The 18,208-nt window shown below is 42.3% G+C and overlaps 1 protein-coding gene and 1 non-coding gene across 4 annotated transcripts in view; one reads left to right on the forward strand and one right to left on the reverse strand.

Moving 5' to 3' along the window:
* Window positions 1–166: 166 nt before the first annotated feature.
* On the reverse strand, window positions 167–273 carry LOC122695742. The gene has a single exon (XR_006341499.1). It is a non-coding gene; the product is annotated as a U6 spliceosomal RNA (small nuclear RNA).
* Window positions 274–404: 131 nt separating this feature from the next.
* The window catches only part of TCTN2 (tectonic family member 2), a 30,891-nt gene continuing 13,087 nt past the window's right edge, over window positions 405–18,208 (forward strand). Inside the window, exons 1-11 of one of the 3 annotated variants that reach the window (XM_043902039.1) lie at window positions 405–678; window positions 855–962; window positions 1,404–1,480; window positions 2,757–2,952; window positions 4,924–5,024; window positions 10,962–11,152; window positions 12,217–12,343; window positions 13,375–13,516; window positions 13,728–13,793; window positions 15,365–15,499; window positions 15,758–15,835. In XM_043902039.1, the coding sequence (XP_043757974.1) occupies window positions 597–678; window positions 855–962; window positions 1,404–1,480; window positions 2,757–2,952; window positions 4,924–5,024; window positions 10,962–11,152; window positions 12,217–12,343; window positions 13,375–13,516; window positions 13,728–13,793; window positions 15,365–15,499; window positions 15,758–15,835 (1,303 nt within the window). In that variant the 5' untranslated portion in view covers window positions 405–596. The other 2 variants (XM_043902037.1, XM_043902038.1) reach the window with 2 other exon arrangements.

Genomic DNA, 18,208 nt, shown 5'->3' on the forward strand with positions numbered 1-18,208 from the left:
GTTTAGAACCCAGTGCCTGCGGGTTCATATTTGCATTAACTTCAGATTGACTAAATTAACTCCATGTTGGAGAAACTCGGGGTTTAATTTTTATTTTTTAATTTTTTTTATTTTTAGGAAAGAGGTTTTAGTGAGGGCGCCGAGCTGTCCCCGAGCCCCCGGGCACAAAAATATGGAACGCTTCACGAATTTGCGTGTCATCCTTGCGCAGGGGCCATGCTAATCTTCTCTGTATCGTTCCAATTTTAGTATATGTGCTGCCCAAGCGAGCACAAACTCGGGGCTTTAAACTGAACGCGGACTGCTACTTTTTCGTGAGCCTTTACATGAATTGATGGCAGCCAGAAGGACCTAAGGCCTGTAGGCGGGGCTAGGCTGCTGCTGATAGGCTTGAGGGCGGGCTCTCTCTGCTGTTGACCCAATCATGGTGCGCCTCTCGTCAGACCGGCGGCCGATTGGTGGTTGCCATAGCTCCAGGCGTTCGCTTGACAAGATGGTGCCGGCAAGGCCGCACTGGCAGTGCTTCCGAGTCCCCGCGCTTCCAGTCCTTTAAGGCGGGCGCAGTCCTGTTGTGCAGGCCCGGCGAGCCCCCAGGCATGCGTTTGCCGCCGCCGGTCCCTCTGCTTTTGGGGCTCCTCCTTCTGCAGGGCGTCTTGAGGCCGCTGAGGGGAGACCTGGGTGTGTAAGGCGGGGCAGGGGCCTGCAGGACGGGGGTGGGGGAGAGGACGAGTCTTGAGGCCAAATCTGGGACTGCCGCCAGAGCTGCGGAAGACACCGCCAAAGAAGGCCACCACCCAGCGTAGGAAAGGGTTCTGCAACTATTAACTCCTCCCTGTCCCTTTCTTCCCGCCTAGTTTTCATTCCTCCTGTCATCCGCATGTCCGGCCCTGTGGTCAGCGCGTCCCTGGTCGGAGGCACCGAGGATGTGACCGTGTCCCTGACTCAGCTGCGGGACGAGATGGGTAAAGAGACTGACCTTTCCTGTGGGGAGGGAAGAGGTTGGGCCAGCTTCAGGCCGCCCACGAAGCCTGGCCAGGTGGCATCCTCTGAGGCCCTTGGCGCTGTCCCCTGCAAAGTCGAGATGGGGGCTGCTGTGGACCAGAGGACCAACAGACAGGGTGAGTTAAAGAAAGCTTGAAATTGCGAGTTAGCATTCACTGAGTCATCCCATATACTTAAATACATCACCTCATTTTCCTAATAAGGACAGTAATGTCTTTTAATTCCGTTTAACAAATGAAGACATTGAAGTTCAGAGAGGTTGTCACGGGTCGAAAGTCACACAGCTTGTAAAGAGTCCAATCCTAGGCTTGGAAAGGTGTTCCATCCCTGGAAACCTGACTCAAGAGTGCACTATCTTGGTGGCTGGGCAATACTCTCTTGCGTTCTAATCTCTCCTGTAGGTTTATTGCCAGTTCCCACCTGTGGCGAGCTGAACAACGAGACAGGAGACTGGAGTTTGACTGTCACCCCTACTGTGGTAAGGCCAGAGGTGGAAACCTTTTCAGTAGCATCTTCGGAGTCCTGGTGCTCCTGCAGTGTTGTTTTTTTTCTCTCTCTCTTTTTATTGACTGCACCCAGCAGCTTATAGGGTCTTAGTTCCCTGATCAGGGATTGATTGAACTTGGACCAAGGCAGTGAAAGCGCCAAGTCCTAACCACTGGACCGCCAGGGAACTTCCCCTCCAATGTTCTTTTAATCAGATAAGATAGAACTTAGTGCTTGGAACCACCATGAAACTGTGGCCTATCTGATCCTGTAGGCACTCATCCAGCCCAGAGGTTCTTGGACGAGTTTCAAGTGAGGGAATTCCCTGGTGGTCCCGTGGTTAGAAAAACATGCTGTCACTGCCAAGGGCCCAGGTTCATTCCCAGGTTGGGGAACTAAGATCTCACAAATTGCATGGCACAGACAAAAAGAAAAATGCTGTGAACTCTCTAAAATTGTGTATAAAGTTATGTGTGTGTGCATTTTTTTCTGATGAGAGGCTTGCCATCTTCTGTCAGATTATCAAATAAACCTGTGACTCAAAAGAGCTTCATGAATTGCTGGTCTCACCCAACTCTGGGCTTACATGTAAGGATACTCAAGCCTGGAGAGATGAAATATTTTCCACTTAATAGATATTTCATTGAGTGCCTAGTATGTGCAAAACATCAACTCTGGACATAAAAGAGACAGACAGACTTTGCTTGCACCCCAGGAACCAGGGCCTGTTCCATGGACTTTTATTTGTGTGTATTTAATCTTCTGCTGGTAGGATAATAAAGGTGCCAGACAAATACCTTTATCAGACCTGTGTTCAGCTTTCTCTAAACAGCCAAAGGGCTTTCCAGGTGACTCAGTGGTAAAGAATCCGCCTGCCAATGCAGGAGACCTGGGCTCAGTCCCTGGGTTGGGAAGATCCCCCAGAGAAGGAAATGGCAACCCACTCCAGTATTCTTGCCTGGAGAATCCCGTGGACAGAGAATCCTGCCAGGCAACGGTCCATGGAGTCAGAAAAGTCAGACACAACTAGTGACCAAACAACAAGCAGCCACAACTTGCTTGCTTGTATGTTCAGCTGAGGAATAGGAATCAGGCCTTGTGTACTACTGTAGGTTTACGGGGTAAAATTGAGCAGAATGATGTCATCCTTGGGTCCAGTTTGCCTTTTGCAAAATGAATGGAGGCAGATTGAACTTACTTAACCTTATGTGTTCTTATAGATGCCGTTTTGAGTCACCATAAAAAGTACAGCAGTATTTTCCTTTCAGAATTCGTTGGAAGTGACCGTGAGGTTGAAGAGGGATCTGCAGTCATGTTCCTCTAATGAGACAGATCCCTTCCTGGAGGCCCCGTGTATTGTCCAAGCTCTTCTTGTTTCAGCCTTTCATAATACATCCTGTTTGGCACATCTGCTCATTCATGTGGAAATTTATGCCAACTCCTCTCTGGGCCAAAATGCATCAGGCAAGTAAAGTCTCCGACCATCAAAAGTTTACTGTAGACGTTTGATTGTAAGTGTGTGCTATGCAGTTTGTGTGCTTTACTCGTGAGTCTGTCTTGCTTTCCTAAACTTATTTTTCTTTTGTTTAATTTTCTTATTTTAAAAGTTTCCAGGGAATTCCCTGGTGGTCCAGTGATTTAGGGCTCCTCACTTTGAATTCAAGGGGCATGGGTTCGATCCCTGATCAGGAAATTAAGATCCTGTAAGCCACACAGCATGGCCAAAAAAGAAAACTGACAGGAGGGCTTCATAGTAGCTATACCACTCAGAGCAGCAACTTTTTTTTCTTTTAAAAATTATGCTTAAATATAGTTAGGTAATATTTCAGAATGTCCTTGTACAAATAGCCAAACTTAGGAAAATTAGAGTCTGTATATATTGGTATTTATGAGGTGTCCACTCTGACCCCATGAAGGTATGAAAAATTTTGCACCCAGTCAGACAGAGATCAGAACAAGAAAAAGGATGGAAGGACAGCCAGGAGGTAAGCGGTATGCTTGGTAACAAGGAAGCTAGCCAACAATGTGGGAGGCATATAGATAGATTCGCAAATATCTATCTATATATCACATAGTAAAACCCTATTCTAAAGTGCCTTGCTTATGTCTTATGGATTTGATTATACTGAGGGTCAAACCCTTACCCTTGTGACATGGTCTCTTATTGGGACTTTCTTGTTCTTGATACCACTGACATACTAGGGTTCTACTATATTATAGCATAGAATATGTAATAGTTGTTCTTTAGAAGTGTCAGTTATCCTGTCATTGAAGTTGGCTGATACATAGAGTTTACACAAATAGTCACATACATAGCTTTCCAACTGTTAGTCTCTGGATTCCAAATTAGGAGGCTAAAATGTAATATAGTATATTCCTTTTCCAATCAGTGTCAAAATTACTAACTTCCCCCACACTGGAACCAAAATCAGGATGTGAAAATTTGCATTCACAGTGTGATGGGACTTGAGGTTGAGTGTGTAACTCAGTTAAATGAGATCTTGTGGTCAGATGGCTTCCAGATAAACTGAAATGTCACCGTGGCTTCAGATTTTTTTTTTAAATTGTGGTATAGTTCCTTTACAAGACTGTACAACAAAGTGAATTAGCTATTTGTATAGATACAACCCCTTTCTCTTGGGTCTCCCTTCCCACTCGTCTGGTCACCACAGAGCCCCGAGCTGATCTCCCTGTGCTTTATAGCAGGTTCACGCTGGCTATCAGTTTTACACGTGGCAGTCACATACCCACTCCCATCTCCCGATTCCCCCACCCTTCATGTCCACACATTTGTTCCCTTCGTCTTAGTCTCTGTTTCTGCCCTGAAAATAGGTTCATCTGTATCATTTTTCTAATTTCTACATACATGCATTCATATACAATATTTGTTTTTCTCTTTATGACTTACTTCACTCTGTATGACAGACTCACGGTCCATCCACGCTACTGCAAATGACCCCATTTTGTTCTTTTTATGTCTGAGTAATATTTCATTGTCTATATGTACCATGTCTTCTTTATTCATCTGTCGATGGACATTTAGGTCATGGCTTCAGGTTTGTCTGTTAAAAGAGGTAATGAATTTGGAGGAGTAAATGCTTACAATCAGTCTGTGTTATGAAAGGAGTTGTGCAGTGTGTTGAAAAATCAGTGCATTGCATTTGTCTTAACTTGCAAATCTTAGTGACTTGATCATCTTCAAGATCAACTGTGACTTCTTCGGTTTGTATAACTAGGACATTCTCTTCTATTTGGGTTTTTGTTGGAGGAATAGATATAGGCCTCAGTAGATATAGCCCATTTCAGGGATACCTTGATGTGGAATACAGGTAATGGTGATTTGTAATACAACTCAGCTTTCTTTGAATGTCTAAAATGTGGCCATGTCTCATCAGTGTTTCACAGCTGAACTTCTCTGTTGTTTGTACTTTTCAGAAAATGTGACTGTCATTCCTAACCAGGTGTATCAGCCCCTTGGTCCTTGCCCGTGCAATTTGACTGCGGGGGCCTGTGACATTCGCTGCTGCTGTGACCAGGTATGGTCTTTCTGATTATTGGGTGCAAAAGCTGTGGTACCTGATAGCATGTGGAGGGCACCAGCAGTTCCCCATCAACAACTTTTTAGTGCGTGGTCTTTCAAAAGCTGAGATTGTATGTCATGTTTTCCAGTTGAGTATTTTCTTTTTTTTCATTTATTTTTATTAGTTGGAGGCTAATTACTTAACAATATTGTAGTGGGTTTTGTCATATATTGACATGAATCAGCCATGGTTTTACATGTATTCCCCATCCCGATCCCCCCTCCTACCTCCCTCTCTACCCGCTCCCTCTGGGTCTTCCCAGTGCACCAGGCCCGAGCACTTGTCTCATGCATCCTACCTGGGCTGGTGATCTGTTTCACCCTAGATAATATACATGTTTCGATGCTGTTCTCTTGAAACATCCCACCCTCGCCTTCTCCCACAGAGTCCAAAAGTCTGTTCTGTACATCTGTGTCTCTTTTTCTGTTTTGCATATAGGGTTATCATTACCATCTTTCTAAATCCCATATATATGTGTTAGTCTGCTGTAATGTTCTTTATCTTTCTGGCTTACTTCGGGGAAGGTTCATAGCATTACAGGCTTACCTCAAGAAACAAGAAAAAAGTCAAATAAATAACCTAACTCTACACCTAAAGCAACTAGAGAAAGAAGAAATGAAGAACCCCAGGGTTAGTAGAAGGAAAGAAATCTTAAAAATTAGGGCAGAAATAAATGCAAAAGAAATTAAAGAGACCATAGCAAAAATCAACAAAGCTAAAAGTTGGTTTTTTGAAAAAATAAACAAAATTGACAAACCATTAGCAAGACTCATTAAGAAACAAAGGGAGAAGAACCAAATTAACAAAATTAGAAATGAAAATGGAGAGATCACAACAGACAACACTGAAATACAAAGGATCATAAGAGACTACTACCAGCAGCTCTATGCCAATAAAATGGACAACTTGGAAGAAATGGACAAATTCTTAGAAGAGTATAACTTTCCAAAACTGAACCAGGAAGAAATCGAGTATTTTCTTATCTAGCCTTTTCAGCCTAGTTTATGGACAAAGGACTTTCCAGGTGACATTAGTGGTAAAGAATCCACCTGCCAGTGCAGGAGATGCAAGGGACACTGGCTCAGTCCGAGAGTCGGACACAACCGAGTGACTAAGAGCAATTATGGACCAAAAAATGTGTCTGTTTGGATAAAGTCCTGATTGTGACGATACTGAGAGGATGATTTTAATGTCTTACTTAGGAAGCCTTTAAGAAAATATAAAAGGGAGAGAAAAATAGATGTTTTCAGTGATTTTTTTTTTTTTTTAGTAAATTTATAGGATTGTATAACATCGCAATAATCTAATTTGAGGATGTTTCCAACACCCCCTGAAAGAAGCCATGTGTCCATTTGCAGTCACTCTCATTCATGCCCATCATCCCCAGACTGTTTTTTGTTTGTTTGTTTTCACTAGAAATTAAGTATATTTGTTTATCTGGGCATAGTTGATTTGCAAATTATGTAAATTTCAGGTGTATAACATAGTTACAATTTTTAAACGTTATACTTCATTTACAGTTATTATCATAAAATATTGGCTATATTCCTTGTGCTGTACAATAATATACCCTTGCAGCTTATTTATTTTATGTGTAGTAGTTTGTGCCTCCTCATCCCCTACACCTGTGCTGCCCCCGCCCCCATCCCTCTCCCCACCGGTGACCACTAGTTTGTTCTCTATATCTGTGGGCCTGCTTCTTTTCTGTTATTTTCAGTAGTTTGTTTTCCCGGGTCACTATTAATCTACATTCTGTGTCTGTGGATTTATCTCTTCTGGACATTGCATACAAATGGAATCCTTCAGTCTGTATTTGTGTCTGGCTTTTTTTTTTTTTTTTTAATATTTGTTCCCCCGTGCCAGGTCTTGGTTGCCTCATGTGGGGTCTAGTTCCCTGACCAGGGATTGGCCCAGGGCCTCCGAACTGGGGGCCTAGAGTCTTAGCCGCTGGACCACCAAGGAAGTCCCTGTGTCTGGCTTCTTTTTCCTGGCATCATGCTTTCAAGGGTCACCTGTGCTGTGGCCTGTGTTGGCGCTCCATTCCTTTTTATGGCCAAGTCATCTTCTGTTGTGTGGATATGTTACAGAGGGCTTAACCATTGATCAAGTGAGGACATTTAGACTGTTTTCACTTCTTGGCTACTATGAAGAACGCTTCTATGAATACCTGTATACAAGTTTTTGTTTGGATGTGTGTTTCCATTTCTCTTGGTTATGTTACCTAGGAGTGGAATTGCTTTGTCACATGGTAACTACATGTTTAACCTTTTAGGGAACTGTTTTTCTTCTTCTTGGCTGAGCCACATAGCTTGTGGGATCTTAGTTCCCTGACTGGGGATTGAACCTGTGTCCTTGTTAATGAAAACGAGTCCTAACCCCTGGACTGCCAGGGAATTCCCTTGAGGAACTGTTTTTCAAAGTAGCTACATCATTTCACAGTCCCGTCAGCATTGTACCAGGATTGTAATTTTCCATGATGTCACCAACAATGGCTGTAATAATCTTTATTACAGCCTTTCTTGAGGGTGTGAAGTGGCATTTCATTGTGATTTTGATCCGTATTTCTCTAGTGGCAAATGATGTTGAACATCTTTTCAAAGGCTTATTGAATGTTTATATGTCTTCTTTGAAGAAATGTCTGTTGAGACCCTTTGCCAGGTTTTTAATTAGGTTGTCTTTTTTGTTGTTTAATTTTGTTGTTAAATTAGATTGTCTTTTTGTTGTTCAAGTTCACTATGCACTTTGAATTCTAGTCCCTTATCAGATATACGATATGCCAAAAACTCCTATTTCTCTAGGAAGTCCATTTTCCAGTTGGTGTTCTTTGAAGCCCAAAAGTTTTAATTTGATCAAGTCCAGTTTATCAATTTTTTTCTTCCATTTTGTGGTATAATTGACACAGCCACTGTACAAGTTTAAGGTTTAAAGTATGGTTATTTGACTTACATACATCATGAAGTGGTATCACAATAAGTGATACTTATTCACTCCAGCATTCTTGCTGGGAAAATCCCATGGACAGAGGAGCCTGGCGGGCCGCAGTCCGTGGGGTCGCAAAGAGTCAGGCATGACTGAGTGACTGAATGAGTGACTGAGTGACTGAATGCTCATGCATTCTAGAATCCAATACAGACCCATTCAGACATGTGTATATAAGCCTGTGTTGTAGGTGAGGAACCTTTAATTCCTGTTATAGTTTACAGAATACATGGTTTAAAATAGATTTCTAGAATTTAAACATTTTTAAGTCAATTTGAAGAGGATTCAGTTTTCTGAAAAACAAAACGTATTTTTTTCTCTCTTGACCTTGAACTACTTGAACTCTATGGTTTTCCAGTTCATTTACCATTTTGAGGAATGTGGCCTATACACACTGCTATATTTAAAAAGGATAACCAAAATAAAAAAGGATAACCAACAAGGACCTACTGTATAGCACAGGGAACTCTGCTCAATGTTATGTGACAGCCTGGGTAGGAGGGGAGTTTGGGGGAGATTGGATACATATTTATGTATGGCTGAGCCCCTTTAGATCAAATTGCCAATATCCGCTGGATCATCAAAAAAGCAAGAGAGTTCCAGAAAAACATCTATTTCTGCTTTATTGACTATACCAAAGCCTTTGACTGTGTGGATCACAATAAACTGTGGAAAATTCTGAAAGAGATGGGAATACCAGACCACCTGACCTGCCTCTTGAGAAACCTGTATGCAGGTCAGGAAGTAACAGTTAGAACTGGACATGGAACAACAGACCGGTTCCAAATAAGAAAAGGAGTACGTCAAGGCTGTATATTGTCACCCTGCTTATTCAACTTATATGCAGAGTACATCATGAGAAATGCTGGGCTGGAAGAAGCACAAACTTGAATCAAGATTGCTGGGAGAAATATCAATAACCTCAGATAGGCAGATGACACCACCCTTATGGAAGAGAGTGAAGAGGAACTGAAAAGCCTCTTGAAAGTGAAAGAGGAGAGTGAAAAAGTTGGCTTAAAGCTCAACAGTCAGAAAACTAAGATCATGGCATCTGGTCCCATCACCTCATGGGAAATAGATGGGTAAACGGTAGAAACAGTGTCAGACTTTATATTTTGGGGCTCCAAAATCACTGCAGATGGTGACTGCAGCCATGAGGTTAAAAGGTGCTTACTCCCTGGAAGGAAAGTTATGACCAACCTAGATAGCATATTAAAAAGCAGAGACATTACTTTGCCAACAAAGGTCCGTCTGGTCAAGGCTATGGTTTTTCCAGTGGTCATGTATGGATGTGAGAGTTGGACGGTGAAGAAAGCTGAGCACCTAAGAATTGATGCTTTGGAACTGTGGTGTTGGAGAAGACTCTTGAGAGTCCCTTGGACTGCAAGGAGATCCAACCAGTCCATCCTAAAGGAGATCAGTCCTGGGTGTTCATTGGAAGGACTGATGCTGAAGCCGAAACTCCAGTACTTTGGCCACCTCATTCAAAGAGTTGACTCATTGGAAAAGACCCTGATGCTGGGAGGGATCGGGGGCAGGAGGAGAAGGGGCCGACAGAGGATGAGATGGCTGGATGGCATCATCGACTCGACGGACATGAGTTTGAGTAAACTCCAGGAGTTGATGATGGACAGGGAGGCCTGGCGTGCTGTGATTCATGGGGTTGCAAAGAGTCAGACACGACTGAGCGACTGAACTGGACTGAACTGATATACATATATCCCCTCTTTTTTGGATTTCCTTCCCATTTAGGTCACCAGAGAGTACTGAGTAGAGTTCCCTGTGCTGTACACAGGTTCTCATTAGTTTTCCATTTTATCCATAGTCTCAGCAGTGTGTATGTCAGTCCTGATGTCCCAGTTCATCCCGCCCCCTCCTTTCCCCATTGGTGTGCATACGTGTGTTCTCTACCTCTGTGACTGTCTCTAGTTCTTCTTTGCAAATAGGTTCATCTGGGTCTTCTTTCTGCATTCTACATATGTGCGTTAATATACGATATTTGTTTTCTCTTTCTGACTGACTTCACTGTGCATAACAGGCTTTGCTGCTGTTGCTGCTGCTAAGTCACTTCAGTTGTGCCCGACTCTGTGTGACCCCACAGATGGCAGCCCACCAGGCTCCCCCGTCCCTGGGATTCTCCAGGCAAGAACACTGTAGTGGGTTGCCATTTCCTTCTCCAATGCATGAAAGTGAAAAGTGAAAGTGAAGCCTCTCAGTCGTGCCCGACTCTTAGCGACCCCATGGACTGCAGCCTACCAGGCTCCTCCGTCCATGGGATTTCCCAGGCAAGAGTACTGGAGTGAGATGCTATTGCCTTCTCCATAACAGGCCCATCCAAATAAAGTAACTTCTTGATGATACCAATCGGTATCATCGGTCATGATATAACAAGAATGATTCAAGGATTCTTCTGGAATATGGACTGTCTGCCCTCTCTCTCCATGTCCTTAGAGTTCTCTGGACTAGGAATTTGGATGCTGCTGCTGTTGAGTGGCTAAGTTGTGTCCGACTCTTTGCGACCCCATGGACTGTAGCCTGCCAGGCTCCTCTGTCCTTGGGATTTCCCAGGCAAGAATACTGGAGTGAGTGGTGATGCCAGTTGAAAGTTCTCCACCTGTGGTCTATTTCATATTATCTTTTCTTTTTCTTATCTTATCTGTAGGCATATCTTAGGTCCCCAGTTAAGATGTAAATTCTATGAAGGTTTGAAGTTCCTGACTTGGAGCCTGGTAGGGAGCTGACTTGCTGTGAGTGCAAACACTCTCAGCCTGGGGGCCAGCTGCTTGTTCCCTGCTTCCTCTACGATGTCCTGCTGGCCTCCAGCAGCTAGTGCATCATGCTGGCCAGGAGATCCTGACGGCAGGCAGAGGTGGGATTTAATCTTCTCTGTGCTCCTCTACGTCTTCTTTCCAGGAATGCTCATCAGATTTAACAGCGCTGTTCAGGGAGTCCTGTTTCCCTGGTGTTTTTGGAGGAGATGTTAATCCTCCCTTTGATCAGCTCTGCTCCATGCAGATGGCACATGGAGTCCCCGACTGGTTTCCATTCCTGTGTGTACAGCTCGCCAACTCACCCTTCCTCGGGTACTTCTACCATGGTTCCATGTAAGTGTCCAGAGGGCTGCCGGGGAGAGGGGTGCACACCCAGATGGCCCTGGAATGTGGCCATGTCCTCCTGGGGACCTCTCCAGAAGCTCCATGCTTCAATTCCTCCGTTCTAGATTCAATTGTAGGTTTCACATAGTAAGTTTATTTTGTGTTAAGTATTTGAAAGAACTGGTTGTTGTTCAGTTGCTAAGTTGTGTCCAACTCTTTGCAACCCCATGAACTGTAACACGCCGGGCTACCCTGTCCTTTACTATCTCCCAGAGTTTGCTCAAACTCATGTCCATTGAGTTGATGATGCCGTCCAGCCATCTGACCCTCTGTCACTCCCTTCTTCTGCCCTCAATCTTTCCCAGCATCAGGGTCTTTTCCAGTAAGTTGGCTCTTTGCCTCAGGTGGCCAAAGTACTGGAGCTTTAGCTTTAGCAGCAGTCCTTCCAATGAATAATCAGGGTTGGTTTCCTTTAGGATTGACTGGTTTGATCTCCTTGCAGTCCAAGGGACTCTCAAGAGTCTTTTCCAGTACCACAGTTCTAAAGCATCAATTCTTCTGTGCTTTGCCTTCTTTATGGACCAGCTCTCACATCCATCCATGACTACTGAAAAAACCATAGCTTTGACTATAGGAACCTTTGTTGGCAAGGTCATGTCTCTAGGTTTGTCATATCTTTTCTTCCAAGGAGCAAGTGTCTTTTAATTTCATGGCTACAGTCACCATCCACAGTGATTTTGGAGCCCTCACTGAAAAGAAATTAATTGATACCACAAATGGTTAATAGTGATTCTCTGGGTTGGGGGAAAGAGTGGTGGGCTCATGGGGGACTTTAACTTTCTGTATTTTATGTATCTGTCTTGTTGACTTTTTTTTTCTTGTTGACGTTTTAAAGCAACTTTATTATTAGCATTGAAGTAAAACTCATGGAACATAATCATTAACTACTTTAAAATGCACAGTTCAGTGGCATTTAGTACAAATATTATTTTGATGGTTAAAAAAGCAGAGAAAAATTTAAAAGAAGAATTGCTTTTAGCATGTTACTGATGGTCTCTCTCATCGATTTGCAGTTCCTCTGGACATCAAGTTTCCTTTGACATGTATTTGCATACTGATCTAAAAGACTTTTCAGACTTTGGTTACAAACAAGGAGACCCTGTTATGACAGTAGATAAGGCATATTTTACTATTCCTCAGGTAATCCTTTCAGTTTTAATATGCTAGAGGTTTTTTCTCACTTTCCCCTTCCTCTTATTAATTTAACTCATATTATTCTAACAAAAAAAAAAAAATCTCTTCCTGAGTTACGTATTTTTCTCCTGTGGATTTTTCAGGCACTCAGCCATTTAAGATCTCTGGATTGTGTTTTCTTCTTTTGATAGTCACTCTTAAATCAATCTGTCTTTGCTAAATCTCACAGTGAACTTACTAAATAAAACCAAAAGACTGTCTAGAAGTTTCCCTGGAAGTAGCTATCGTTTCTCACTTGTACTAGTTTAACAGCCAATTTCTAGTAAGCCATAAATACTTTTAAAATTTTATTTTTTTTCTTGAAGTATATTTGGCTTATGGTGTTGTGTTAATTAAATATTTAATAGAATTTTGAAAAGTATTTTAAGACTCGAATTTTATGTGAAATCTTAACTTTATTAAGTTCAAAATTATGAGGAAAAAGTATTTATGGGAAGAAGACATGGGAGGCTAAACTGTTTCTCTTTACTATCCATATGAATCCATTCTTATGGCTTTAACAAAAATGGCAACTGTAATGAGGGAGAGAAAATGAAGTTGAGGGAGCTCCCCGGCAGTCTGGTGGTTAGGACTCTGCTTCCACCGCAGGGGACGTGGGTTCCCTCCCTGGCCGGGGAAACTAAGATCCTGTATGCTGCCTGGAGTGGCCAAAAAGTGAAAAAAAAAAAAAGCAACAGAAAAGAAACTGAAGGTGAATGTAATCATGTTTCTGCAAAGTAAATGATGCAGAGCAGGGAATTTTCCTTAGCAACTGTACTTACTGTGACCCTGTAGGCAGTGGCTTCCAGAGTTTGATTAGCAAGTCAAGTAGATGCTCTGCTAAAGTCAGTTAACTAGTGAATGCCCTAGCCGTTGTTGGAGCTAACCCAGCAGTAGAAGCAGGCTGCAGAAAGGATGCTTTTCCAAGACACTGATCCCTTTTTTTATGATTGGAAAGGCGGTCATAAATCTGTTGGCATTCCCCCCCCGGCCCTCAGGTGTCCCTGGCTGGGCAGTGCGTGCTCAACGCTCCTGTGGCCTTCCTGCAGAATTTTGATGTTCAGTGCGTTACTGGCCTGGAGGAGTACCTAGAACGAGACAGAATTACCAGTGTAAAGATAAAAAATGGTGCTATGGGAGGTAAGTTACGTCCATTTGAGGATGGACCTTAGATGCCAATTAGATGCCAAGAATAGTGGGTTGTTTGGGGAGTGGAGGGGAGCTGAGTAGTTGGCATCCAGGGCAGGCATAGGCACTGTATTTGTTTGGCAAACTTTCATTTTCATAGGTAAATGTGTATATGTGAGGTTCATGTACTCCTATGGAAGTTCATTTATGTATGTTTTTTCAGGCATAGTTACACCAAAAGTAATCTATGAGGAAGCAACTGACTTAGACAGATTCATCACCAATACAGGTATTTTAATGTTATACTTTTATACCATTTCTATGGGAATATATATCATTTCTCACAAGGAATATATACATACAGTAAGTCCCTATATACGAACCTTCAAGTTTCAAACTTTGCAAGATGCAAACACGTGTTCCACCACCATCAGGCCTGAGGGAAAGTTCATCTTGTCCTTCATCTCCTGTTGCTGACGATCCTGTAGCTCTACCATCTCCCAGCTCCCCTCCCTCCTCTCCTCTTCACTCAATGCCAGCCCCTGTATGCCAGCTCTGATACTGTACTTTTCAAGGTCCTGTACTGAAGGATTAGAAATGTTTTCGTCATTTTTTGTGTTTGTTTTTAATATATTATTTGTGTGAAAACTATTATTAACCTATCACAGTACAGTACTATAGAGCCAATTGCATCAGTTGGGTACCTGGGCTAACCATGTTGGACTCATGAACATGCTCTTGGGATGGAACTAGTTTGTATGCAGAAAACTTACTGTAGTCCCAGAGTAGAACACATTTTCATTAAGAATTTTAGGAGATTTGTAGTTGTTAGGGAAATATCCCACTAGCATTTTGCTTGTTCCTTGTTCCACCTTGACTTACTGTGGAGTAACATCTGTGACCTTGAACCCAGTCCTTCCCAATCCTTGAACCCAGTCCTGGATTATGTGGGTTCCAGGGTTCCTCCTTGTTCTCTGGGTGTGTGGGCTTTTTCTTAAGTGTTTTTCAGAGAGTTAAAGGGTTCTTTAGGACCCAGCATTTTCACTTCTTGCTTGCTTTTCTTTTTCCAGTCATTAAACTCTATGATTGTAATGCAGCCAACTAAAGTATACAGAATTTGGCCAATATTACCAGGACTTTTGTTTTTCCATGAAGGACAGTACTTGTGTTTCTTTTCAATGTGTTAAAATTCTTGGAACTTGTTATTTCCTTCCATTAGCTATTAGTACAATATAGTAGTGAACTAGACACCAGGCCCCTGCTCTTAAAGAGTTGACATTCTGTAATCTTTCCTTTAACAGATATAATTTTTACCAGATGTAATCTTTCTGTAATCTTGCATTTAACAGATACTCTTCCAAGCCTGTGCTCTGCATTAGGCTATGAGCTGGGTACCAGGGATGCTGAAATAAGAGGAAAGGGACAGGGACTTTCCTGGTGGTCCAGTGGTTAAGACTCCATGCTCCCAATGCAGGGGGCCCAGATTTGATCCTTGGTCAGGGGACTGTGACCAACTTGGTCAGTTCCCATGTCACAACTAAGACCCAAAGCAGCCAAATAAATGAATAAATAAAAAGTAAATATTTTTTTAAAAAGGGAAGGGATGGAGCTCACTCAGGTTATTGGGATGGTGTGGAAAGAGGAGGAGCTAATGCTGACTTGGGTGGAGATCTGAGGGTGGCTTCTTGAGTAGGTGATGACCCTGCTGTGTAAGGGAATTGGGTCTGCAGGGCAGGGATGGGGGTCGGGGACGGCCACCTAGGCAGAGAAAACTGCCAATAATAGGCTTGAACCCAAGGAAGTTCTTTAATTTTTTTATTTTTAGGTCTTTTATTTATGAAAGTACTCTCTTATTTCCAGAAACACTTTTAAGTACTGGACCAGCCCCCAGGAACGTGAACGTGGAAGAACATTATATTTTCAGGTGGAATAATAATACAATCAGTGAAATAAACGTCAGAATTGTTAAGGCAGAAATTAATGCCCAGCAGAAAGGTAACTTTGTGAAGGGCAGCGAGAATGCTTTTAATTTAAAGCGTTTTTTTTCTTTCTTCATGATTCTCATAATTATAACAAATAAACTAATTCAGACCTGTTTTTCTTATTTGTGTTTATGATTTAATCAGAAAACAGTGGGTTTTTGTTTTTGTTTTTTTTTGCATGTTGAAATGCAATTATAAGGTAAAGAAAACAACACTATGGTGGATAATTTCTTAGCGAATTGGTGACATTATATTTTTATTTTATTTCTAGGAATCATGACACAGAGATTTACAGTGAAATTTTTAAGCTATAACAGTGGTAATGAACAAGAATGGTCTGGAAACCCAGGTGAGACAATGCGTATCGAACTGATCTTACAAACACATTTTAGTTCGACACTCCTGTGCTATAATGATGATTGTAAATAATTGTTTCCTATTTTAGTTTGTGACTCTAACCTTTCTCTTTTTCTTTTGTGACACTGTATTCTTTTCCTGCTAACAGCTTAATTTTTTTTTCATAAAGTGTTATATATAGTCACAGTTGTAAGGCTAAAACAGTCTTTCTCTTTAGCTACTGGTCTTTTTTTAAATAAAATAGTTTATTTGATTGATGTATAGTTGAGTTACAGTGTTGTGTTAGTTTCAGATATACAGCACAGTGACCCAGTTATACGCACGTGTATATACACCTCCTCGTATTGCTTCCCACTATGGTCTATCACAAGACACTGAATACAGATCTCTGTGATACACAGTAGGTCCCCCCTGTTTATCTGTTTTATGTATATATTTGTATCTCCTAATCTCAAACTCCTAATTCCTCCCTCCCTCCCTCTTTTCTTTTTTTTTTTTGGTGGGGGAACAGGGAGACTATGCTCCACCACCTCTGAGATCCTCATTCCCTGATGAGGGATTGAACCTGGGCTTTAGCAGTGAGAGTGTGGAGTCCTAAACTTGATCGCCAGGGAACTCCCATACTATTCTTCAACATGCAGTAATTAATCATGAAGGAACAACATTTTTAAACTTTTTAGTATCTTTTTGCTTTGCATGATCTTCAATATTTATGTATACTGATTTAATTATACACAATCCTTTATATATATATATATTTTTTTTCTTTTAAATAGGATTTTAATGTTAGGGTTTATTGTTGGCTTTTAAGAGCAGACTCCTGGTTAAGTCAAGGTACTGTATAGAAGTTATGTAAAATCAGTATGGAAGTTCAATGTTGCTTTTCCTACTCAGTGATTTTGAAGAAATGAAGTAGTTCCAGTGTGATTTTTCTTTATTTTCTAAACTGCATGCTTATGGCCGCCTAAGGCATGCCTCTATGTATTTATTGGTTACTACAGTATTTTGAGAAGTGTTTGGGACATTTCTTTAAATTATGTACAACCCAAAATGTTGGTGTTTTGTATGGATCACAAGTGCAGCATTCCTTAATTATTTGTTACAAGTCACAATTGTTATTTAAAGAATGACGTATGTACTGCATGAAAACATTACCTTTTTCTCTTAGTTTATATAAACTCCAAGGTAACTGGGGGCGGGGGGGGGGGGGGGGGGCGCGGCAGGGAAGAGACCAGGCTCCTGAAATTTAAGAATTTTCATGTCACTGACTTAATTTGACAAGATTTCTAAGAAAACCTGTCAGAATATATGGGAAATGTTGATGCTCTCATCAGAAAAGAATACATCAAGAGCCAGAACCAATCAGGCAGAGGCACAGCTTGTATATAGAGAGACGCTGTCTCTCTAGTACTTTCTGAGGCTGGACGGGGTTTTTGGAGGACTATCTGACATGTGCCCTGTCCTCAGGACTCTCTTATTTGGAGTGACAGCACTAAGTCACAGGAAACAGTAGTGAACGACCCAAGATAAGTAATAAATGAGGTCAGTTACTAGGGTCAGTTACTCCAGGATTCAGAGGAGTAGAATGTTGACCATTCACCCAGACTGCATCACTAAGGAACAGTGTTGAGTGTCTAGCACGTGCTAGGTTTTGTTTTTTAAAGAATATTTATTTATTTATCTGGGTGTATTGGGTTGATATGTGGGATCTAGTTTCCCTGAGGCATGTGGGATCCCGACCAGGGATCAAACCCAAGTCCCCTGCATTGGAAGGCGGATTCTTAACCACTGGACCACCAGGAGAGTCCGCATGCCAGGTTTTGTTCCTAGGCTGGAGGAAAAGCACCGAGCAGGTCAGAACCCTGTCCTGAGTGTGTTTCCACTCTGGACTGCGTGGAGAAGACTGTGCCTTGAGAAGCAGATAATTGGAAAGGGTGCTGGGGATAGGAATAACCTGGGGGAAGCCAAGGAGGCCGACACAAGCATGAAGTAATTAATCTCTGGCAGAATTAGACCCATGGCCAGAGGGGAGGCCTCTTGTCGGGAAGGGTGGGGCGTAATGCTGAAAATGCAAACACCGTGCAGGAACCTTGATGGTATCTCAGTTTATATGAACAAAGTGAAAGTGAAAATCGCTCAGTTGTGTCTGACTCTTTGTGACCCCATGGGCTATACAGTCCATGGAATTCTCCAGGCCAGAATACTGGAGTGGGTTGCCTTTCCCTTCTCCAGAGGATCTTTCCAACCCAGGGATTGAGCCCAGGTCTCCCACATTGCAGGCAGATTCCTTAGCAGCTGAGTCACAAGGGAAGCCCAAGAATGCTGGAGTGGGTAGCCTATCCCTTCTCTAGTGGATTTTCCTGAC

This window comes from Cervus elaphus, chromosome 5 (genome assembly GCF_910594005.1).
Source record: "Cervus elaphus chromosome 5, mCerEla1.1, whole genome shotgun sequence".
Lineage (NCBI taxonomy): Eukaryota > Metazoa > Chordata > Mammalia > Artiodactyla > Cervidae > Cervus > Cervus elaphus.